This window comes from Cucumis sativus, chromosome 2, assembly GCF_000004075.3.
Source record: "Cucumis sativus cultivar 9930 chromosome 2, Cucumber_9930_V3, whole genome shotgun sequence".
NCBI classification, from domain to species: domain Eukaryota; kingdom Viridiplantae; phylum Streptophyta; class Magnoliopsida; order Cucurbitales; family Cucurbitaceae; genus Cucumis; species Cucumis sativus.
The window spans coordinates 22,101,207-22,126,268 of record NC_026656.2 but is presented as its reverse complement, the minus strand read 5'-3'; the positions used below and the strand labels follow the sequence as shown (position 1 = coordinate 22,126,268).

Genomic DNA, 25,062 nt, shown 5'->3' with positions numbered 1-25,062 from the left:
TCAAGTGAAAATGCTGTAAAATGCACTTTTATGTGTACCTAGTAAACAACCAATTATGTACCTTTTATAAACATTGATGTTCGTACGAAAAGTGAAGTATATTCTTTTTATTATGGCAATTGCTTCTTCTTTTTTGTTATTTACAATGTGCCAACAGGACGAGAGGATAAAAAAATAGTGGGTGTCTAGTAGCTCTTGATCTCAGCAACGTTTAGTGCTGCCAAAAGATCATGGACGCCATAACTGCCCTCTAAAATGGATATGTTAGGGCTATCACGTGAGAGTGTGGCTATACCTTCTTTGTTAAAGCTGTTTTCACTGTGAAGAAGTTTTTCACTCCCATTCTCAACAGAACCTTTCAAAACAATGGTCTTGTGGAGGCCAGCTAGTAGGTCCTCATGATCTGTATCTCCTTTGTCTCCAACAAACACGACCATTTTGGATAGATCAATTCCCCACTTAATTGAAAGGTACCTACCAAAGATGACAGACATTTAAGTAATTTTTTTCTCGTGTTCCCCTTTTGTAATCTTTGCAACGATAGTTCATTTTTATAATATCCTCTTATTATCATTAAAAAAAAAAAAAATCTCTAGACTCTTTGTTGTCTCATGGTGAAAAGATACTAACCTTAGTGCCTGTCTTCTTGATGCATATAATGGTAACACATTTAACCTTGATGCCGCTCGTACATAGACGATATTGCACCGGAATCCTCTCATCCGCAGCCGTTGATGAAGGTCTTCAGTCTTCCTAATCTGTCAAATACATTAGGATTCTCATGAGAAATCTTCAGTTCTAGGCCACAAATTCATTTTCGAGTCAGTATAATAAAGCATATTTGGATGCTTACATTGGCAATTGATTTCACACTGTAGGAGCAGCACCTTGAACTCCATAGACCTACATGTTCTGTGATGTCATCCTCGTTCCCACCTTCCAACTTAGCAAGCCTAGTCACTGTCGATCTGACATTCTCTCCTGGCCATCTATACTCGATGTGTGATTCATAATCTGTATCAGCTGATGTATCCCGCCAGGGATAGTACAGCTCACTTCCACTATTACACACCAACGCATCAAATTCTTCTGGGCTTACCTGGCACCATTTCAGTGCCTCCATTGTTTCTCTTAAGCTCGATCCTGTTAAAAGTACATATCCTATGCTACCTAAACCCAAGGTTGAGCCAGTTTGCATCACGTTCTTAATTGTTGATCTCAAGCTTTTAGTATACTCTCCATTGTTATTATAACAATCTGTGGCTATTACAAACAGTCCTTGCCTTCTACCTGGATAATGACTTGCACTATCATTGTTATTAGAGGAAACCATTCTTTTGGTAATTGCTTCAACAAGTTCCTTCTGCCTCATTGCATCATCAAGCTCTCCATTGAACTTGAATTCTCCTTCTATGGTGAATCTTAATGAAAGATCTTCTAGATCCTTTAGGGAGTCACTCATGGGTTCCTCTGGAATTGGCACAATCTCATGGCGGGTGGTAGAATGGCGGTTACGACAGTACTCAATGTGAGATAGATAGTTTTTACAGTGTTCTGTCCATGAAAATCGGTGTATGTTTTTAAGGCTGTTCTTACGACACTCGATCCACAGGTTTTTGTCAGCAACCAGCTTCAAAAGAGCATCCGCTATTGCCTTTTGATCATGTGGATCAACGAGGAGCCCATTGTGTAATGCCTGATAAGACATTGTTAGTTTGATTATTAATGATGATTACAAATCGTTGTAGAAGACTAGAAGTGACCAGGATAAATATTGTCTGGCATTAAACATGGTACAAAGAACTTATTGAATACTACAGGTAGGACAATTACAAATTCAGATATAACTAGAGTAAGTTATTTGCTTGAAATGCGTACCTTTAAGATATCCACAGGTCCTCCATTTTTTGTGGCAACAACAGGTAAGCCATAGGCAGCTGCCTGCAAATTTAGATATGGAATCAACGTGCTGATCAGTTATCAAAGCATTTTTCTCGTGGATTTCGCACTTTAGGCACTATTTCTGATTTTTTTAGGTTTCAATTAAGCATTATTATAGGCCTGGGATGAAGTTCATTTTAATCTGTGAATAAAGTGTGAACTTTTTACCTCGATGAGGGTGAGGCCAAAAGGTTCGACCAAAGCCGGGTTGATGAAAACTCCCTTCAAAAAACAACACCAAGAGGAACTATTAGAGAATGAAATACCATTATTAGAATACTTTAACATCAACTTTGCCTATTTTATGGTGCACCCTGCAATGGTTAGATATTTTCTTTGTTATAGGTTAGTTCTTGCAAACCTAGGCTAACTTCTCAAACGAACAATCTCATCCTAACAGTTATGCAGAGATTAAGTCGTTTAATTGCATTGTATTTATTAGCATGGGCAATTTACCTTTGTTTTTGCTGCCAAACAATAAATTTGGTGAACTTCAGATTGCTTATGGTGCTTGGGGTAAGCAACTTGACCGTATAAATCATACTTATCAAGAAGCTTAAGCACAGTTATCAAAACACTTGAGCTGTTGGTGGACATTTCTTCAATATCATCTCTGTTACCAAGAATCAGAACCTGCAGCAAGAATAAAGAGTCAGCAACAGTTTGTCCTTGTATATGGCTCTGGGTCTGGTATTATAAGAAATGGTAGAAGAAAGGGAGGAATTATATTATTACCAAGTTGGCCAATTCCCTCAGGGCTTGACATTCTCCAAAAGCCTTAAGCAATGTGGTGACATTTTTCTTAGGGTCAGGGCGAGATAGTGCAAGTATCATTGGCTTGTGAGGATTTGTTAGAAACCGCATAATCTGCATCCAGTTTGTTCTATGAGATTCATTGAGATATTCTCTCTCCTTGCTAAAGAGAAGAAAGCTGAAAGTAATAATATCAATCTGTACTATATTTCATTGGGATACTGAAATCAGTTGATTTCACTATTTCCAATTTAAGTTTTTCAAGAACAGTACAAAGAATGAAAGAAGAATGTGAAACCTCATTCCAGATTGGAGGTATATTTCTATTGCTTTGAGCTCTGTCTGATCCAATCAATGATTTTAGGTCTCCGTCGCCTTCCGTTGAATCTTGGATTGTAACATTGCTGAAATCCATGCCTGGAGGTATAACCTAAGGCCAAAGGGTGAAAAGTATATACTCATGACCAAATATTCCAGTAAAAGTTTCCTATTTTCTTTCTCTATCTTCTAGATATGACAAATGAAATAAATGTATGTGAATGAGTGTGGGCTAGTGGTAGCTATTCTTCTTAATGTATGAAAAGATAAAGGTTCAAGAGGTTGCATGTATAACATACCACCATTCTAGGCATGTATCTACCAAGGCAACTCACTCCTCGCTGCCTTCGAACCCTAAGCTTCCTCTCCAACTTTAGATCAAAACCATCATACAGTCCCCATTGCTCCTCTATCTCTTGCCTTGTGCTAGTAACCACCATCTCAGCAGCATCCAACCCCAACTCCTCTGCCTCAATTCTTCTCAAAATATTATAGGTTGCATTGATATCCTCTCTTGACAGCCTTCCTTGTTTAAGCAATTGTTCAAACTTGTTCCTACCCAAAGAATGTCCTGTTAGCACCATGGGCACATTCAGTGCCCCAGACAAGTGAGCAGCCACCTCCCCTGCATCTGCATAGTGACCATGGATGACATAAGGCCAAATTGGATTTCCTCCTGCAACTTGTTCACCCAGAGCTCTTGCCATGTTAGCAATGTGGTTTAAAGCTCCATCAACAAATTCAGGTATGTAAGGCCAGAGGGATTCTTTTGGTATGTATCTGTTACAAGATTTGCTTCCATATTAATTGTCACTATTAGATTGTAAATGTTCAGGGGGGAAGGGAAGACATACTTATCACAAGGTCCACAAGGAATACGAATAATGTAGGCACCACAGCTACCAGTTCCGTCAGATGGGCACGACAACATCTCCACAGGCTCTCCATAACTATAATCTACCTCAGGTGAGGAGATCTGTCTAGTTAGGAGATCAACCCGGTGCACCCCTTTTGTGTTGGCTAAAGCTCGAGCAAGTTCAACTACATATTTGACCTGAAATTAAAGGAGCTACAACTGTATTAGATAGATAGGTAGATATCAGTTATATGCTTTAGATATTGTTAGCTTTGTCGTGCAGGCTCTTTCACTGCAGAAGAATATTGCTCAAGGAAGAATATAAAGCGGCATGTTTTCTTTCTCTTTTACTTTTTCTATATCTTACTGCTTGTAAAGAACTTCAAATTTTATCTTACCTGGCCACCCGTATCAGAATCTCGTCCGAGTTCCATGTTTTCTCCTCGCACCAGCCCATGGATACTGGAAGAATCACAGACTTCATATTAGAAGGTACACATATTTATACTAATTATTGCTGCACACGCATTGTTCTTCTGGCTATTTAATTGAATTTACTCATATCTAATTGTTTATTGTTCAAATCTCTTTTATGATCATCCATTGAAATTAGAGTAATTGAATGTAATACCTGATTAAGACAATATAAAGGTTTCTAGACTTTTCATCATCTGACCAAACTTGAATGTCAGAATTAGTATTAGGACTATCTTTGATAGACTCGGATATGTTAGTGTCCCCTTGCTCCTTTTCTCCCTCTGAGCTTCCTGAGAGATCGTCGGAAGCATCGCTCCGACCTTGTTCTCGTTCCAGTCGTCGGGTTGTTAATTTCTGTTCATCATTCCAAGCTATCTGTTCATGTCACATAACATAAGACTATTTGCAAGTATAACTGTGCTATAGCCTATAGCTACTGTCTAGTGCCTATCTAGTTTAGATTGAACTTCAAGGATCTGGAGATGTAGGAAACCAAACAAGGATTTTCCCATTTTTTCTTTTCTTAGATGAGTTTGATAGAGCTTATGGATGAACAGAAATTTGTTTTTAACAAAACTGTACCATGAGAATTGCTTCTCATTAATATAATTTAAAAACAAAAAACAGAAATACTAGCTCGCATAAAGTCAGTGAAAAAGAAAATAGTAAAAATACAAACAGTGAATACACGTATGATGAAAAATAGCCTAAGAATATAAGAGTTTCTAAAATTAGAACTGTTTTGCAACCATTTTTCTTTAAAGCTTTTGTTCGTGTTTTTTCAATTTTAAAAATGGTTTTTGACGCGTCTTATAGTGTTCTAAAATTGTTAAAATTATTTTTTTGTCTATTCTAAAATTCTTCCGAATATACTTTTGATTGTTAAAAATGATCTATTTTAATAGTATAAAAAATATATTTAAATAGGTAAGATTATAGGGTACTTTTAAAAAAAGCAAAATAAATTAAAATATTTACAAGTTATAGCTAATTCTATCACTTTAACATATTAATGACTATCCGTTCTAAAATTATTAAAAGTCATTAATATGCTAAAGTGATAGAAGACTATCCGTGATAGAATTTGTAAAATATTATAAATATTTTATAAAATTTATCATTTTTAAAAATTTTCTTAAAATTAAACAAATTGATTTTTTAGTGAAATACGAGTCTAAAAAATTTTAAACCCGACAAAAATAATTTTAATCAAAATATCTCACAAATATGTACAAAATATGAAGAATCAATTTAAATGATAAAACTTCATAAAATATTTTCGTATATAGCAAAATATCACCATCTATTTTAGACACATGCATTCTATTGTAGATAGGTTGTAATATTTTATAAATATTTTAATTGATTTTGCTATATTTAAAAATAACTCACTCCAACGACCATTAATTTTGTTTTCCACCTGTTGCAAACTTTTCATGTCAATAATGTGGGTTAATTTGATAAATATTAAAATATGAGGAATTAAATTTGAAAAAAAAAGTTAACCAAGGACTAAATAAAAACAAACACAGGCGACACTGGGGACCAAAAATTACCAAATTATTCTTCTGGGTCGGCGGCTAATAAGTAATACAGTCGTAAACTATCTATAAAAACCATAATACTCGTTAGTAGTTAATTATAACTTACGATTTTAAAATTAGTTCTTTATTTCAAAACTAGGATGCATCAGTAGTCATATTTGCTAGAAATGAATTGCATGCAGCTTAAAACTCACCCGCTTCTTCTTGCGAGCCAGATGCCAAATGCGCCAGCACATGTTTTCTAGTCTATTATTGCGATCACGCGTATTCCTAGTTGCAATCACCTGTCAAGTATAATATATCCCGTCATATCAATTCTACTTTTATCCTTCAAACATACATACACTGCTTCCATTTTCTTTATCTTTTATGTTTTAATGTAATTTTCGACTATGGGGGATCATCTTTGCCATGTTTATATTATCTGTATTAGAAACATATGAACTGATATATAGTTTATCAGAGTTTTCAAATCAAGGATGATTATTAGAATCTCTCATGTTAATTAGCATTGAATTTTGATGATTTGATTATATGAGTACTAAGCCTTTGGGCAGTGCTAATTGCCTAATTTTACAGGAAGGAATACAGTTTAGCCTTTTTTTGTATAGAAAGAAATCTTGAAGCCTGAAGGCAAAAGGGAGATTTTCTATTAATCAGGTACAAGTCTCAACTATATTGATATTGCGTATTGATTAAATTTCTATATCTATACCTATACCTATTCTAGCATGCAATACACACTTGGATAACCTTTTGGTTTCCTAACCGTTAGTTTGCAATTTAACTGAGAGCAAATAAAAGGGTTACACATTTACATATATATTATTCTCTTACAAAAAGTGGCCAAAAAAGAGGTATACTACAGTGAGGGAGCTGACGTTGCTTTGCTTTTAGATTGAAAAGGAATATATACTCTTCGTATGTGTCATGTTGTCTTTTTTTCCCCCTCTTTTTGTTTCTTTTTATTAATAATTAGGAATTCCATTTTCTTTTCTATTCTATTTATTTTTAATAGACAAAAAAATAGAGATGGGAAATTCAACGTAATGTTATAAATAATAAAAAATAATAATTAGGAACTACGAATAAAATATGTTGAGGATAATAATTTTTACCATGCATGCACTTTAGGTTAAATAGTTACACCTAATTTCATACTTCCCACTTTTATACACAAAAACAATATAAACTGTTTCATGATAGTTTCTTATTAGGTTAGCTCCCTTGTGCTGCACAGAGATAGGTGTATAGCCCAGGGAGCACCCAAGTTTTTTTCTTTTTTTCATTTTCTCTGGTGTGTGGTTTAATTTGAGTTTGGGCTGGCAAGAAATGGGATGATGCAAATGGAAGATGTAGTCAAATATTTCACTTGGGATAACAAGATAAAGGTAATCAAACACGGTATGAAGTAAATAAAATATATATATATATATATAGAGAGAGAGAGAGAGAGAGAGAGAGAAGAGAGTTATGTGTAGAGAGAAGAAACAAAAAGAGAGAGAAAGAGGGTAATTAATTATTAATGTGTGTAAATGAAAGAAAATAAACCTTGGTCCAAGTTTTGTAGAGATCAGACTCATCAAAGCTGTAAACAACCTCTTCAACAAAGTATTTTGTTGGACAAAACAACTTCCCTTTCTTTTGTTTGTCTTGATCAAACCTCGCAATTCTGTGCTTTCCTCCTTGTTTTTTGCTTCTGTTGTTGCTTCCTACGTCCAGAATCGCTTCCAAATAGCCATGCAGCCATTCATTCCCACCTGCCATTATATTACTCTCTTTCTCTTGGATCAATGAAGAAGAAGGATAATGATCAGTAGGATTTTACTCGTCCCAGCTTTGAAAACTTAGGCTAGGAAATTGGCCATTTAAATACTCTAAGAAAGGCATCGAATATATCAACATTTTCAAGTTTTTTTTTTATTTCTTATTTTCCTTTTCTAATACTTGCAAATCCAAGAAAATTAAAGCCAGGATTTGGTTCTCACTTCTGTTTCTAAGCCCATTTCTGAAACGCATATTACCCAAATAACCCTTTATAATATTCTCTTCTTTCTATTCTCCAACGTGGAACCCCAGCAATTATTATTGTTCCAAAAATTCTTTTGCAAAACTATCACCATAACCGTGTGTCATATTCCATAACTCTCTTTTGGCTTAAGGTCCCAAAAGGAAAAGGTTTAGTTGCCTTGATCAACGAATTCCTAGAAGAGAATATCCATACAAAAAATATTTTAAAATGCATCTGCCAATTTTCCTTACTTTTTATTTTTAATGTTTATTTTTTGTGATCTGAGTATTAGCATGAACTTAAATGCTTTTCTTAAAGTACAGTTAGAGATAGGAAAATTATTTATATGCATCACATCCATACACACCTTCGGATTTTAATAAGTATCTTTTTTAAAATAATTCTATTTTTCACAACAAAAAATATCTAAAATATATTTGAATTAATTTAATTTTCTTTGAACTATATGCCCTAACAAATTAACCATTTTAATAAACAAGATATTCTTACTTTTTTCTCCCTCTTCCTGAATTTCCAGCTGATTGAAGGAAATTAAAAAGGAAAAAAAATTGAGTGTTGAGAGTGGGATTTGAACCCACGCCCTTTCGGACCAGAACCTTAATCTGGCGCCTTAGACCAACTCGGCCATCTCAACTTGCTTGAGATGACCCACCTTCTTTATCAATATATCCTATTCCTAATACGACATTGATCCTATTCATCCATACGTGTACTCTCAACGTCTAGGCCCAACAACAAGTTTTAGGTTATTCCCCTCTTCCTTTTCCAAATTCACTTTTCCTGCCTCTGCATCTTCATCGTATGTCCCACAGCCATAACCATAAATCTTATGTTCTATAAGAAGAAGAAGATATAATTTAGTTTCTGTTTATGTCAGTTTGATATATTAAATTCTAACTCTTCTCAAATCATAAGATTTTGTAATTTACCTCAAAAATATTCTACACTTTGTTTTTTTAAGGAAGGATAGTATAAATATTATTTTCATTAATTAGTTATCAAGTTGGTAGTTTTAAGTATATAGTAGAGTTTGTTTTTTAAAAAAAAAAGAAAAGAAAAAGAAACCATTCCTGTTCTTCTTAATTCAAAGAGGAAGAAAGATACTGAAATAGGAAAAGATAAAAGGAGAAAAAGAAAGAAAAAAGTTTCTGGGTCTTGTAACTGAAAAACATCAATTTGTTTGAGTTATTAACTCTTTACATTTACATTGTGACTCTACCACCAATCAATTCTAAACAACTCAACACCTAAAATCCCTTTTATGTGATTTTTGTGTTATTTAGAAATAGTAACATTGACTTGTTTTCCCACTAAACTGTTGTGAATGTCTAGAAACGACTTTCTTTTTGTCTTCTCTAGTTATAGAATTTAAACCTTTCACCATCAACTTTAGTTATATATATGTACACAATACAAGACATTAGACCGATGTGAAGTTTTCAGAATCTATTTTGGGAAAGTGAACAAAAACGTATTTGTAAAAGATTGCATAAGAAAACAGAATTTTAAAGGTGGAATAAACGGTAATTATGCTTTGAATTTATTTTTAAACAAAACAATAATATTCTTAATTCAAACTATTTATTGTGTTGTGTTCTCTCCCTTTTGATTTTTAACCGTTTTTTCTCTAGGAATTGAGTCCAATAATATAACATTGGTTTGTTATTTGAATTATAATTTGGCACACTTGTACTTACTGAAAATATAAAATGAAAATTGAGTCTATAACTCAACATTTTAAAATTTACGGAATAACAAATTAACAAATCTAGTCCAATTGAAATTTTCGGATGACCAAAATGTCCTTATAGTTAAAAATGTAGAATTGCATTTGATTACCATTTGATTGTTATCATGTTTTCATACCCATATTGATGGATCTACTATCCTCGATCTCTTTAAAACCTACCAAAATCACCTGAATTGAATTGAACATCAACAATTTAAGTATGATCCCTAAGAAAATAAGACATGAAAGGTGAATATAACAATATTCCATACAAATAAAAATTAGGCAAAAGAATAAGAACTTAGGGGTAAATTAAATTATTAAGATGATTGAAATTTACTTGTTATGTGATTGATACCATCGAATTTTCAGTTGATATTGATTGTTTTTTCTATTACACTATGATATACTGATTTTTGCTAATTAATGTCTAATTTGTATTTGACAATATTGATTGTTATTTTATACTTATTTTGTTATTTAATACTTGGTTGATTGCTATTTAATATTGATTGTTCTAATAATATCCATTGCTATTTAATTGTTGTTTAATTACGAACTAATATTAGTTGTAAACCATATAAATTGTTACATAATAATGCATGATGATATTAATTCTTGTTTGACTATAACAATTAACGTTTTTATTTTAAGAGAGCATATAATCTCAGAATGTTTGTGAGTGTACCGTTTTTGACAATATATATCTAATGATATTCTTAATACACCTTTTGTCTTTGTTTAATATTTTTGTGACAAAAGTGAGATTTGACAGAGTTTACACTTAAAAAACAAAACCAGAATTATAAAGATATGAAGAAGAAAGAAAAAAAAGGAATACTTTGAATGTATAAACTGAAGAGAAAGATGATTTGTGATTTCGTCATTCGTCATTCGTCATTCGTCATTTGGTGGGTTCATCTCTTGATTTTGATGAGATGATCAATTCTACCTTCGCTTGTTTACGTATTATGTTGATAGTCAATGTTTTATTTAAAAGAGTATAATTATAAAGTATTTTGTTCCTCTCTACCAAATATTTTATTCTATCAAACAATAATGATTTTACCGATTAACTCATCTTACTTGCGTAACATTATTTCATTCTATTCCATTCCTCTTCTTTAGAAGAAATATAAAATTAGTGAAAATATTGAACAGTAGTTTAAAATAGTATATGTTTGTTTAAATAAAATAAAATAAAGAAAACATATAATTGGTCTAATTTTTTTACTTTGGTTCACTTTCGTCTCTATATTTTAAAATGTTCATTTTAGTTTCTATATTTTTAATTTCGGTTTCTTTTTCTTTATAACTTTAAATAGTTCACGTTGGTTCTCTTAGAAAGTCTCGCATTAGAAAAATGAAATAGACTCGCACTTCATATAAAATAGATGAGCTACTCTCTTATTGTCAATTGATTTTAAGATGAAAACACATACTATTAAATTTAACATGATATCAGAGTTCATTAAAGTAAAATGGGTATTTGATTTAAAATAGGTGACTCATTCAACAAAGTGACAAGTTCTTGTATTTTTTATTTTTTATTTTTTTAATTTATTTTGGTAAAAGTGAATGTGAAAGAACCAAAGTGCACTTTTTAAAATTATGAGGACCAAAACCAACCGTTTGGAAATAACCAAAAAGTGGAGTAGAGAAAGTATAATATTATTTAATTGAAGGGAGGTGGCATCAAACCATTAATGTTTTAAACGGGTAATTGATCATTTAAAAACTTTCATGTGTATTTAGTGGATTATTAATGAAACTATTTTAATATGCATGAGACGAGACATCTATGCTTTTATTTTTGAAGACAAAAGTACCCTCATCTTCTTTATCTCATTTTCTGGATTTGTATTCTTATTCCCATCTATCACTTCAAAATATCCAAAGAAAAAGTTAGCCCTCATTCTTTTTAATATCACAAAAAACTCTTGATTTTCCCAATTCAATGGATAACATATTATTTGATATTATCATTTATCACATGAAAATCTCATTTAAACTATTAGTAAAATTTTGAAAGAGAAAAAAAATAAACAAATGGTATCTTACTTTCATTCAAAATGCAAAGATTGGAACAGGTTGGAGTATTGGTTCCATAGAGATAAGCTAAGCTTTCTGATTTTAGAAGTTTGTGATTATCATTATGCCCACTTAATTATTTCCATTTGCTCCTTACTATTCTCTCTTTCTCAAACCTCATTATTCCTTCCAATTAATAGTTTATGTTTTTTTTTCTTTGATGCTTTCTTTCTTAATGAAATTTTGCTCTTCCAAATCTTCAATCTCTGATGGATTAAAGCTTTGGGGTTCTATAATTAAGGTTATGTTTAGGTGAGTTAATAATATTTTTATGATTGTCATCTTCAGCCTTTTCAAATCTCCTAAAAATGAAGGGCAAAATCGTTATTTACAGAGTTATCATGAGCCTTTGGGCTTGGGCTTGATTATCTCTTGGACCCAACAATTGAACTTGGGCTTGGACCATGGTCGAGTTTTGGTCTGACATTTTATTTAACGGCCCAATTTTCTATCATGACTTTCAATTATGATGGACCTAAACCGCATAATTTACGACCCAATCCAAAGGTCCAATTATGGTTCTCATTAGCTTGGATCCAACGAATTAGTTTGGTTCATCAAAACTTAGCCGATCATCTTTATCAATTATAGACTTTCTAACTCCAACATATATCAATTAAAATTTAAAGTTTCAAATTTGATAATTTTAGCGTAAATATTATTTTGATCTTGATGATGGAATTTCTAGTAATTTCATTTTTTTCTCTACCTCATTTTATAATCCGATGAACCTATTTTCAATATGTACATATTTTATATGGAAGTTTTTTGTTGAATATGTAATTTGGATGATATTTTTGCAAACAAGCTTATTATAAATACAATGAGCCTATTTGCAACTTATAAGGCATAATCTTGAACTAAATGAAACCAAAAAAGCTTTAACTACTCAAGCTATACTCTTTAATTCATTCACAGCGTTCATAATAATAATTATTATTATTAAAAAAAACTCAAAATTTGCATTATTAGAAACGTTTAGCATGCAATTTTGAAATCAAATGCCTCGTAATTCGATGTATGAGAACTTACTTGCTAAGATTTTGACACCTAGAAATTACAAATGCTAGTGTTTTGGACTTTCGGGGGTAAGATTTGAAAGTCTGGATTTTCTATGTCTGTGTTTGAAATGATGATTTTGAATTTTTGGGTTTAGCTAACTATTTAGTTTTTTTTTTCTCTGTGAATTGTGCATCCTAAGTGGATCATGTACCAAATTTTTAATTGATTTTTTTTTCAATTTAATTTTGATTACCGTTGCATTAACATGAATGATCTAATTAAGAATATTACAAATCATTCACAAAATATAATAAGTTACGTAATTGATTGGGGTTTACGAACATTTTAGTTAAACATAGTTATATTTAGCTATAGTTATGATTGTCTTTCTATACGTGTAATGTATTTAAAACTATTTTTATAAAAAAAATCAAATAGAAATAAAGTTTAAACTTTTTTTTTAAGTCAATAATTACAAAGTCCTATGGTTAAATTGAACAAAAAAAATGAAAAATAATAATAAACTAAAAATAAATCATGGTGTATGTGATATATAACAAAGTAAAAATTTACTAAAGGGAAAGAAAAATTAATTTAAAACAAAAAAGAGAAAATAGATAATTTACAACATTATCTAATAATTATTATTATTAAAAAAAGCTCATGAAGAAAATAAAATACAAGACTGAAAAAATTTGTATTTTAAACCTTATTGTTATGATTAAATCAAAGACTATTTAGAATGAATTAGAAAAAATAGTTTTTCAAAAGCTTGATTTTATTAATTTATCAATGTGTCAGAGTTGGGGATTATAAGTTTGCCAATGGAATTGTAAAACATGCAGCCAATGCAGCCAATGGTCGGTTGACAATGTTCACAAAGATGATGTTCGTAGTTGCCAACAAATTTCATATAAAGACTGTCATTAATGAATGGTGAGGACTATGTCGCTAATGTTTAAGACGATTGATTGTCGTCGATCAAGATGTTCACATGACAATAGTAATGTCCAAAACTGTAGGTCACCAACGATCAATAATTGACAGTCAAGACGATTCAAAGACTACGATCAAGATGATTCGAAACTAATGGTTAAGAGGTGAAAATAAATCATCGATTTAGTTTTTTAATTTCATTATTCCAAGTGTCCAAACATGAATTTGAGTTCAATAGTCAAAACTCCTGGTTTCAAACCGATCAACCCAAATACCCCTTATGTACTCCCTTATATTGGGCTAGCAGTTACCACTTCTTTACCTTATGATTTATGAAATTTTGTTGATGAATTGTTTGGCATCTTGGATGAGCATGGAATATTCCGGAAGATCCGGTTTTCCAATAAACCCATGTGTTCCATTGGGATACTCCACCACCCGAACTTCTTGACCCGATTTCTTCAGCCATTCAACGTACTCTCTGTTACGATCTCTTAACAAATCCAAACCCCCAATCACGACCAGAGCCGCTGGAACCTTCACCCCCGAAATGCTCGACCCAACCACGTTAGCGGCCGTATGATCCCGGTTCGAACCGACCGGCAACCACGCCTTCCAAAACCAGTCCGTCATTTCCAGAGTCAGTCCATAACCTCTCCCAAATCGAATCTCTGAATCCCTTCGCTCTTCTCCTCCAAAAAATGGCTGAATCAAAATCATACCTACAATCTTGACCCTCTTGAATTCACTCTCCGCCGCTCTCACCGTCACGTGATGAGCTATGTTTCCTCCGGCGCTTTCCCCGGCGATGAAACACCGCCTCAGATCAGCATTTTCAGGAACAGTTTCGGAGATCGCTCCTTTGTCCATTGCTTTAAGAACGTGAAATCCGTCGTCGAATTGACTCGGAAATCGGTCTTCCGGTGCGAGTCGGTAGTTGACAGAGATGACAATGGCTCCGATTTCACGAGCAAAGTCGCGACAGAATGTGTCGGTGGGCGGAGCATCGGCAGAGCCGTACACAAATCCGCCGCCGTGGAAGTATATGATAACAGGTAAAGGATCGGAGTTGGAGAATGTGAGAGGGTTATATACACGAATCCAAAGGTCGGAAGTGGAGGAATCGATGGTGGCGTCAGATGCAGCGACGCCTCGAGAGGTGAAAGGAGGTAGTTTACGGTCAAAAAGGCGGAGGAAACGGCGGTTGACGGTAAAATCTGATCGGAATGCTTGTCGGAAAAGGAAGGAAGTGAATAGATCGGCAAGCTTGCGCTTCCATGGTAGAGTGGGAAGTGAGGAATTAGGAGATTGTGCGTCGCCAGTAGAAGCCATTCTGAAATGTGAAAGGTAATAAATTTAAAACTATAGAGAGTTCATATAATACTAAGAAACCTCTGAAATTGTATCATCCATCTCCTTCAATCACTATCTCTTTCCTTTTTTATAGTTTAAGTAATCAAATATACTTTATACTAAAATTATACTATAAAACTCTTAAATATAATAATAAGATAAGATAGATAATTAGGTTAGCAAATTATTTTACTATATTTATAGTATTCAAGGAAAATAAAACTTTGTTATAAATAAACACAAATACTTAACTTCAGTAATTTTTTTTTAAAGCTTTTTCTGTGTTCAGTATAGAAGCTTTATTTTAAAAAATTAAAATATTTGAAATTCACTCAAAGTAGTTTTTAAAAAATAAGTTTCTTACCAAATATTACAAATATTTTTCTTAATTAATTCCAAACGAATCTATCGAAGTATTTGAAAGAATGGTTAATTTGGTATTTTCACAATGGTGCGTAGTGAAAAATTGTGACCAATATATGAACAGAAAATGAGGTTGAAATTTACTTCTTTCGTTACAAACAAATAGAAAGAAAATTTAAAATTTATTTTAAGTTGTGAAATGACAAATTTTCAATCAATAACTATATAGAAATTTTTTATAAAAGATAAAGTGAAATCTAAACATTACCTAATTAAATTGTTTATTTTTAAATAAACTACTTTCGTGACTAAATTAGAATTTAATTAAGAATTAGATTGAGACTGAGAAAAAAACATCCACTTACCTTTTACTTCTTAATTTTTATACGTGTATCAAATTAATCATTGAAATTACATAAATATATCAATTTAGATTTTCAACTAAATTAACAATAATAATTATTAATTCGAGGTTTTAAATTGATATTTCAATTCTAATATTAATATTGATTTGGTAGGTAGCGTGTAAGAGAAGGAATCATGTTATAGAAGAAAGAGACAAGAAGGGATGGAGAAATGGAGAAGGAGACTATGAAACAATAAATTATTTTCATTGAAATGAAAGATGTCAATAGCATAGAGTAAATGATTTAAATGAATGACACTTGGTAAGTGCTTTATAACCTAAAGGATTAAAAAATTAGTAATTGAAAGAAAAGAAAGATACGTAATTGGGTGACACCATATCTCAACTACCATAGAACCAAATTAAGGTGGTGGTTAGGCCTCACATGTGATTGAGATTAGATATGGCAATCTCTCAATCACATTCACCTAATTAATTTCACATCCAAACTCCAATTTGGATGCTCTAACTCAACTACTACACCCCAAATGAATAAACTCAATTACACTACAAGAACATCTCTCGGCGTATTAAGCCCCGCAACTAAAAATAACAAAGATAGTTTGCAATTAATCGATCACATACATTTGTACGCTTGGCTTATATCCTGTCTAAACGATTGTACGCTTGTATCGAATCTAAACGATCTAGATGATCTCATACCCAGTCTAATTGGTACCTTTGTACCCAGTCTAAACAGATCGTCTAAATATTGGTACCTTTGTACCCAGTCTAAACGGATCGTCTAAATATTGATACACGATCGTTTAGATCATTCATCAATATCATTTAAATCTTGTAAGAAGAAGAAAAAAAGAAGATGAGAAATGAAGAAGGAAGAAATTCTCGGAGAGCAAATAAAAAATTGAACAATATTTACATAAATAATCATAATATTATAAACGAAAGAAAAAATAATAATATGAATAATAGATTAATAAACCGCAAATAAGAAAAAAAAGAGTGAAAAATCGTTTGCGTTATTGAAGGATAAACTTGAAATTTATAAAAATATCAGGAACTTTTTTATTATTTTACATATGTCGTAAATATTTCGGTGTTTAGTTATATTTATGTAAATTAACTATAAAATATTTGTAAATTTCGGTGTTTAGTTATATTTTTTCAACGTCTTGAATGAACATGGAATATTCAGGAAGATCCGGAATATACAGGAAGATCCACGTTCCAATCAAATCCATGGGTCCGATTTGGATACTCCACGACCCAAGCTTGTTGTCCCAATTTCTTCAACCATTCAACGTACTCATCACAATCTCTTAAGAAATCCAAACCCCCAACACATATATAGTGTGCATCAAAAGATAAGTGAGCTTAAAATACATTTAAAGAATAGTTTTGAGTAACTTTCAAATACTCTATTTTTTTTTAAATAACTTATTTTTTAAATTAAATACTTAAAAATATAATCCAAATATATAAAAAAAAATTCAAGCACAAAATTTGGTTGATTTTTTTTTCGATGAGCCAACTTCGATTTGATTAGTCAGCTTGGTTTTTCAGTCTACTGACCTGTACGAACTTAATTTTCAAAAATAAAAATAGAAAACAAAACGGTTATATCTAAATTAAGTTAGGCCATGGCAAGTGAGTCTGTGTTGATATAAGTTAAATTACTGCATTGATGTACTAAACTCACACCATGTTATTACAAGTCAAAATCCCTTTACAACACTAACCTTTAGGCTTGAAATATATTTTGTAGAAATTTTAAGAAAACATATACTTCTTCATATCTTACTTGTTCATTCTATATTATAGACCAAAGTTTATCAACTATTTAAAGTAAAGGACCAAATTACAAAAGCTTGTTAAGGGATAGAGCTGGTAAATAATTTAAAGATAACAATAAACTTAGGATTAGATGTCAATGGGTGAATAACAAGACCATTGAACCAATTCATTAGTGTAAGAAAATCCCTCATATGTTTTACAAAATCATGTTTATAAATAATCTTAGGATTAAAAGTCAAGTGATAAAACAACAAGAGCATTAAAATAACTCATTAGTGTAAGTAAATCTCAAAAACATTTGACAAAATCATCTTTGGTTTGTCCTAACTACAAACATTTTCTTTTACACAAGGCAGCCGAAAACACGTGATGAACAAATTTTAGGTAAATAAACAATCAGTGTCAATGAAACTAGAACCAATTTTCCAGCCTAAAGAGACGAATGAGGAATCTTCTTTTTACTTTGTTGCATGAATCAAATTTTGATACCTCATTATCAATAACTTCTATCATATCTTTGGATTCAGGCTTTTTCCTTTGCATGATGCTGGCGCTGATAACAGCAGATCTTGACTTGATATCATAAGACTGGGATTGGTAAGTTCCCTGTAAGATATATAGCTGAAAGTAAAAACAAGTGTCAATATTAACTCAAACTGCTTAGGCTTCAATACACAGCCAGCATATGATAGTCAACAGCAAAAGTATAATAATGGAATATACGTTTTTAACATATCCGTGTACACATAGTTAATAGTCAACAATACTAACAACCTCTTTTTCTATTAATTCCCCTTTCTAAATCTTAAGTTCTTAACATGATCGGTCCCATAAGACTCTGGTTTATAATAATTGGTAGTAGCTTGGACATGTGTAGAAATTGTATCGTGTTGATGCAATGCAATTCAGTGATGAGATCAAGTTGACCCATGTGGTCATTTCCATGGTAAATCAGACAGGGAAGGCAGTCGATGAATAATATAGCATATCAACGTTACTTCACAAATGGAAAGAAGCAAAAAGAGATAAGGTGGCCGTTCATTTAATATTAATGAGAAAGAAAGATTAAAGGTAATACCAACTATTCTTTAACAAGACTACATACATCAAAATTAGCAGTAAGCATCAAGACCAACTAACCAGCTCTAGCCTCTCATTTCCTTGTTTTATCAAGTACTTCAATGTACTTTTTTGGAATTCCATATTGTTCGATCAGATGTCTTGCCAAGTCATCAATGACTCCACCTTGGACCACAACTTCATACCCTTTTTTACCTGAATTTGTTTTTACTAAATGCATCAGGAGAATCCATATATTCAGAAAGAGAACAATAAAAATTATCAAATGAATGTTGTGTTCATTCGGAATTTTGGCATCCTATCCTTAGAAAGTTAATATCTTAACCAAAAGAATTGAAAATTTGCTAACATCATTTAAAAAACTTCCCCATCAAGAAACGAGAAAAAGTTGGAAACAAAAGGAAAAGAAGAAGAAAGTACAGCCTTCCATACTCCATGCAATTCGTAACTTATTCATTTCCAAATGTTGAAATGAAAGTTGCTGATATCCATGCGAATTTCCCTTGATGTCAGAAATAATGTTATTGCAAAAACAAACAACTCTAGCTTTTCCACTCTCCTTTCCTATTAGAAAAGTCTCATTTAACTCCTCATTTGTAATTTCATACCACCGTTCAAAATTGTTACTCTTGAGAAAAAACGAAAAAAACAAAAGAACAAAAGATATGTAGACAGGTTATATTACCAGGCAACTCTGCCACCGTCGTACTGCAAGCACACTTTTTCTGAAGCTCTGAAGCCAATGCTTCAGCATCCAACAAGAACGTTTCCAACCCAGAAAGTCTTGTCACTTTCTTATTTCCTTGGCGTCGCTCTGTCATTATTTGAATAGTTTTTAATGCACCTTTGCGAACGACAGACTCACTTCCTCTTGTTACAATGTGATGAGGTTGCATCCGGCTGATAAATGTTGAGCCTATATCTCTTTTGTGAATTTCTGTAGGATACGTTGTTCCTTTCTTAATGGCCCCCTTGAACAGTGAATCGCATAATATTGCATCCAAAACCACTCTAGACTTATCTGTTGGTTTCTCCAATTTTTCTTTCTCGACGTATTGGAAGACAATATCAGTAGCCTCTGCTGAAGTGTAAAGTTTGCTAGTGTCTGCCCCCACAGCAACAAAAATGGGATTGACATGCACACTTGGCTTGTATATCTCTGCTACTTCAAGCATTTTATTGGATGAACTTTCTTTCAGACCGTGATGATTATTGCTCTGATCAATTTTCTCTACCTGTTGCTTCTCTGGTTTAAAGGAAGTATAGTCTGGATGCTTACGGTTAACAGAGTACAAAACCGTCTCTTTTTTATGCTTATCTTCTTTCACTGTAATCTGAAACAAATAAACAATATATTCAATGCACATTTGCACATTAACTGATATAAGTAAGCATTTCATTTTTGTTGTTTTTCCCTGATAGGAATCAAGATCTTCAGGTAATGTATCCAACTTCAAAAACCAGCCTTCATCCGATAGTAAACTGAAAATTGTGCGTACTTTGTTTGAGGAGACATATAAAGGCAGAACAAAGTTTGAGATAGCATTGTTTTTTAAATACTTTGCCTCTGTAGGGGAGGATATAAATTGGAAACTCTTTCCATCATTTATTCTCTCTCTACCTTTTTTTCTACTGATAAAAAACAAATTCTGTTCAGCATAAAATGGTAAATAAAAAGTGGGGGGGGGGGGACCAATTTCCAATCCTAGTGAAGAACTCCAAAAGGTACTCGAATTTGGTTAGTTATATTTTGCCTCCATGATGAATAAAATCAAGAAATAGGAATTTTCATTGCAATGGTGGTTGTTGTCTATACTAACATTTATCATTAAGAAGCACATGAACAAGCCTCCTTATGTACGTGGTCACTAAGATTTGAACCCTATCATAAAAATAACTGAATTATAAATTGAACTTCATGCCTATTTTTCAATCTATATACAATACGCCTGATTTTTACACTAATATCAATTTATATACCTACCCATTTCTTACTAAAAAGGCAAAGACAAAGAAGACGACATTGCTTGTTCTAAAAAATCAACTAGCAAAGCATAAAGATGAACTATGCGTGGTTTTATTCCGTCTTGCTTGGTCATGACTATGAGGTTTTAAGTTTGATACAAAGTCAGCAGTTCATTTTGAAACTAAGAAGCTGAATAAAAGTAGCATTACCAGTCCAGCAGAGGATTTAGCTTGCAACCACTTAGACAATTTCTTGTAGGAAGATTTCTTGATGTCTAGCATCATCCCAGGAGGCCGACAAGGCAATACATGATTTGACCTACATCAGGCAAAAAGTGAATGAAATATAGTTATCTGCTAGAAAATTAAACAATGGGTCTTCAAATTCACAATAGTAAGCATTCAAGTCAAGAGCTTTTCTATCAATCAACAGACATTTTGAGGATGTTCCACCCTCTGCCCACCCCCCTTTTTTCTCCCACACACACCACCTCTAGATTTGGTTTTCAAGTTGTATTATATGATTTCTTTTCCACTTTTCCAGTATTGTGGTCTGTCTTACTTCTATGTCAGTACAGTTCTTTTAATATAAAAGATTAGTTCTTCCACAGATAGTTTAAAAAAAGTCAAATTTCATAAAAGATATACTAAAGGGCCGACAGCCAAGAAGAAGAATCAGTCAGAAACACAGATGTTCCTAGTGCTGCGAGCTACGATATGAATCCAACACTGGTAACGATGGATGTTTGATTCCCTAGACTACTACCCTAGACTACATAAATTTAGAATAACACTTAGAACGTGAAAGAATTGTCAATTTGTATCAAATATTCCATATGATTAAACTACATGGAATATATTAAAAACTTAAGCCTTCAGAGGGAAGCAACACAAAGCCCTCCTATGTCAGAATTTTATGACAGGTCAGAATTTCTTACCATAGCGTGCTTCCAGGAAGTGGAAAATCTTTGTCTTTCACTGTTATGTGCAGGGCTTGAAGAAGACATTTATCCAGAAGCTTGTCCACGTCCTCAGCTGATAGAGTATGCTGCACATTTGGTTCCTCAGTGGAAATATCATTTACAACCTTCAAATCATTCACGCCAGAAACGATTTCATCAGTTGTTGAATCTGTCTGTGCTGTTGGAACAACGCCAGGCTCATCAAGAACATCGGTTGTAGTTTCATCAACAGATCCCCCAACTTCCTTATTGCCGCTGTCATTCTGTCCATAATTTGTAGCATCACCAGTTTCAGTATCTTCATAAGAGTCATCAATTTGTGAAGATGATGCCAAAGCAGGATCTCCATATACAGCATCTTCCAAAAATCCTGCATTGGGCACATAATGACCCTCTACCGATCCCCTGAAAAATAAATTCAAGAGAGAAAATCGTGTCACACATCGATAATTGATCACTCTGTTTCTAAACCAATTTGATCAATCTCACCAAAGGGTATCCCTGTAGTAGTGTAGAATTCTCAGAGCCTTTCCACGTAAACCTGCTTTTAGTGCTTCGGTGCTACTCATGGTGGTAACACCAACCTGCATGAGACCTTCAGGTTGAATAGAGTGCTAACTTGTCTTCACAGCCAAATTTAAATTGCAACATAAGATCAAATTTCAGTGGAACTTACAGCAATAGGAGATGCATTGCCGGGGACTTTCACAGCCCATGGTTCCCCAGATAAAAATGAAGGAAGACCTTCAGCAGGAACGTGAATACCAGGGAACATCAAGTCTGCTCCTCCAATCACAAAGCGAGAGACTTCACCCCCCTTCAAAAAAAAGGCAGGCAACAATTCCGGTACCATCCAGAGTGCAAAAACTACAATGGAATTGAGAATGTTACTAAAACCAATAAGACTGAAAGACAATCGTTCAATCCAAAAATAACTAAAATTCTGCAAAGGAAAGCTTTAGGAACCCTCACAATAACTAATCGCAGTGGTGAAATTTTTAATAGATTCTTAGGATCAAATACCTGTGGGGAATATTTCATTTCCTCTCCCATCAACGTCGAAAAACATTGGAAAGCCTCCTTCAACGCTATATATGTGAACGCGATTTTGGAACTTGGCAACAGAAAACTCGACCTAAAACATATTAATTTAGGATTTATAGAATGAAGTACAGGGGTAGATGATGATTACTAAAGAAAACAAAAGTGAACTCTATGGTTGGCAGTGATGGAATAAATATAATACTTGCAAAGGAGATTTGACAAAATATACCAATAAGCCAAGAAGACCATAATCTCCCAAAGGTCCTCTTCACTCTTTTACTCAATTGCTGCCATTTCTTTAAAATTGAGCTATCTAGTGACAAATTCTTCTCCTCCACGAAATGAGTAAATATTGAAGGCATGAAAAAATTATGTTTAGTTTGGTAGCTACCCACGCAAGGTTCATCGCAATGCTAGTACCAAGACAACTTTTTTTCAGGTAGATAAGAATTAGAGTGCAGGATTGATCTTATACACAAGTGATGTTCAGCGGTAACTTAAACAAAAAACGATTAAAAAAAAAAAGTCTCAACGTAATCTGGAAAGCTGTTGCCATTGTTAAATTGGGACAGACAAAATTGATTGGAAAATAGCAATACCTTGGGAGGAAGCAAGAGATCAATATCGGCATCGGAAGCTGCAGGGAACCTTTCTTTAACAGTCCTCTTCAGTTTCTTCCTGTCTGCACCAGATAATCTCTGCTGCAACTTCGCCTCTGACGCCTTCTTGAACATATTGTTCCTAAATCGTTTACTCGCTGGAGCTGGAGGACGATGGAGAGTGATGAACGCAGCGGGGGAGAGAGGAGCGTGGCCGTAGACGTGAGCGATGGGATGATTGTGGGAGAAGGAGACGTCAATGTTACTTTAGGAGAGGGGAAGCAAGTGCAGTGCAAAGGTTTCGTCCAGGTTCTTTAGCCTTTCTAATGAGTTCCGGAGATGGTATAGTTCTGGAACGGTGATGAGATATACCTAAACAGTGATTCTTTTTCTCTCTTTTTATTTATCAATAGATTTACAATAAATTCCAAACACGTTCTTTAAAATGTCAAAATCAACTAAATTTTTGTTAGAGAAATTAAAAAATACATTAGATTTTACAAAATATTTACCAACTTTAACCAATTGTAATAGTCATTCTACAAATATTTTAATTTATGTTTCTATTTACAAAAATACATTTTCTTAAATAGTTAAAAATTATATCATTTAACAAAATATTTACCTAATAAATTTTGTTTGATGAAAGGTAAATAATTTATCAATTTTTCTATTTTAAAAAATAAATTATAAATAAAATTAATAAATTTGTCAAAATATTTATAAAATACAACAAAATTTGATAATAGATATTGATGTCTTTCTATGAGTGTCATTGATAGACAATAGACAGTTATAAAATTTTATCAATTTCTATAATTTATATAGTTTAAATTTTTTCTATAATTTCTATGCCTTTTAGTTTATTTTACTTTTTGAAAGAAGTTAATTTTAAAAAAAATATTTTACTATTTCTTCTATTTACAATCATTTTCAATCAACATTGTAAAGTAACTAGACTGATTAACCCAACTATCTCGTTTTGCTCTCGAAGGTTGAGATCGAGGCCAACTTAACTCTCTCGTTTTGAAAGGTGCCGAAGAGAAACGAGATGAACCAATTGGATTGCTCAACCTAATATGCTCACATATACTACATATGGCAACTTGTCCAATTCGTTTTGATAAATGCTTGGAGTATAAGTCAACTTTTAGACATACAAATTTTCCCACCATCTAAAAGTTGATTCCTACTCCAACACATGTATGTTAACATGTGATCGAATTTGCTAGAGTCGTGAATGATTTTCATTCATCTATTAAATTGCAATGACATTACACTCAAATGTAAAGAGAATTGCTATTTAGTCGTGTTTATTACAAACTAATATGATAACAAAAGAAAATCATATTATTACATTTTATCATAAAGCATAATAAAACATAGATGTTTACCCTAAAAGTCGTTTTATATTCATAATTATTAACTAAAATATGGTAATTATCTCAAAGAGTAAACGATGGCCTCAAACGATAATCAAACATAATCGAATTGATCATTCTCTCACTTGCAATTAAAATTACATGATGGGTCGATATTTTTAAATATAACCTCAACAAAACAATAAAATGATTACTGGGAATGAATTATAAACTTAGACTTCAAGTAATCATGTTTAAGAGAAAAGGATAAAAACTTGGTACAAAATATAACAATAAAAATCATCCTTATCACAATACATTTTTAAAATATTATTAATAATAAATATTAACCAACCTCGTTATAAATTTTAATATATTTTGATTTAAATTAGTAATTTTTTTATAACATATTTAAATATTTTCTTTAAAGTTAAACAATTATTTTGAATCAGAGAGAAAAGACAAAAGTGTAAGGAAAAGAAATCAAAATCTGGA

At 32.6% G+C, this 25,062-nt stretch overlaps 3 protein-coding genes and 1 non-coding gene across 6 annotated transcripts; all 4 read right to left on the bottom strand.

Moving 5' to 3' along the window:
- Positions 1–83: 83 nt before the first annotated feature.
- LOC101220898 (probable sucrose-phosphate synthase 4) lies at positions 84–7,749 on the bottom strand. 2 transcript variants are annotated; one of them, XM_031880474.1, is made up of 14 exons: positions 7,441–7,749; positions 6,084–6,173; positions 4,500–4,699; positions 4,267–4,330; positions 3,867–4,066; positions 3,312–3,792; positions 2,993–3,124; positions 2,677–2,808; positions 2,398–2,574; positions 2,110–2,163; positions 1,879–1,941; positions 854–1,696; positions 631–758; positions 84–474 (listed from the first exon to the last, which is right to left on the bottom strand). In XM_031880474.1, exons 1-14 carry the CDS (start codon positions 7,654–7,656, stop codon positions 186–188), a joined length of 3,069 nt encoding a protein of 1,022 aa, XP_031736334.1. In that variant the 5' UTR covers positions 7,657–7,749; the 3' UTR covers positions 84–185.
- Positions 7,750–8,474: 725 nt separating this feature from the next.
- TRNAL-AAG lies at positions 8,475–8,555 on the bottom strand. The gene has a single exon. It is a non-coding gene; the product is annotated as a tRNA-Leu (tRNA).
- Positions 8,556–13,808: 5,253 nt separating this feature from the next.
- Positions 13,809–15,130, bottom strand: LOC101219550 (probable carboxylesterase 18). Its single transcript, XM_004138773.3, has one exon. The coding sequence runs from the start codon at positions 15,009–15,011 to the stop codon at positions 14,010–14,012; it is 1,002 nt and encodes a 333-aa protein (XP_004138821.1). The 5' UTR covers positions 15,012–15,130; the 3' UTR covers positions 13,809–14,009.
- Positions 15,131–17,697: 2,567 nt separating this feature from the next.
- On the bottom strand, positions 17,698–23,583 carry LOC101219792 (eukaryotic translation initiation factor 2D). Of its 2 annotated transcripts, none has more exons than XM_031881349.1 (9): positions 23,207–23,583; positions 22,587–22,698; positions 22,240–22,430; positions 22,053–22,147; positions 21,540–21,968; positions 20,812–20,920; positions 19,322–19,970; positions 18,662–18,831; positions 17,698–18,177 (listed from the first exon to the last, which is right to left on the bottom strand). In XM_031881349.1, exons 1-8 carry the CDS (start codon positions 23,339–23,341, stop codon positions 18,710–18,712), a joined length of 1,842 nt encoding a protein of 613 aa, XP_031737209.1. In that variant the 5' UTR covers positions 23,342–23,583; the 3' UTR covers positions 17,698–18,177; positions 18,662–18,709. The 2 variants fall into 2 exon arrangements, with proteins under 2 accessions (XP_031737209.1, XP_011649889.1); XM_011651587.2 differs by having other exon boundaries at positions 18,697–18,831; positions 23,207–23,582.
- Positions 23,584–25,062: the final 1,479 nt, after the last annotated feature.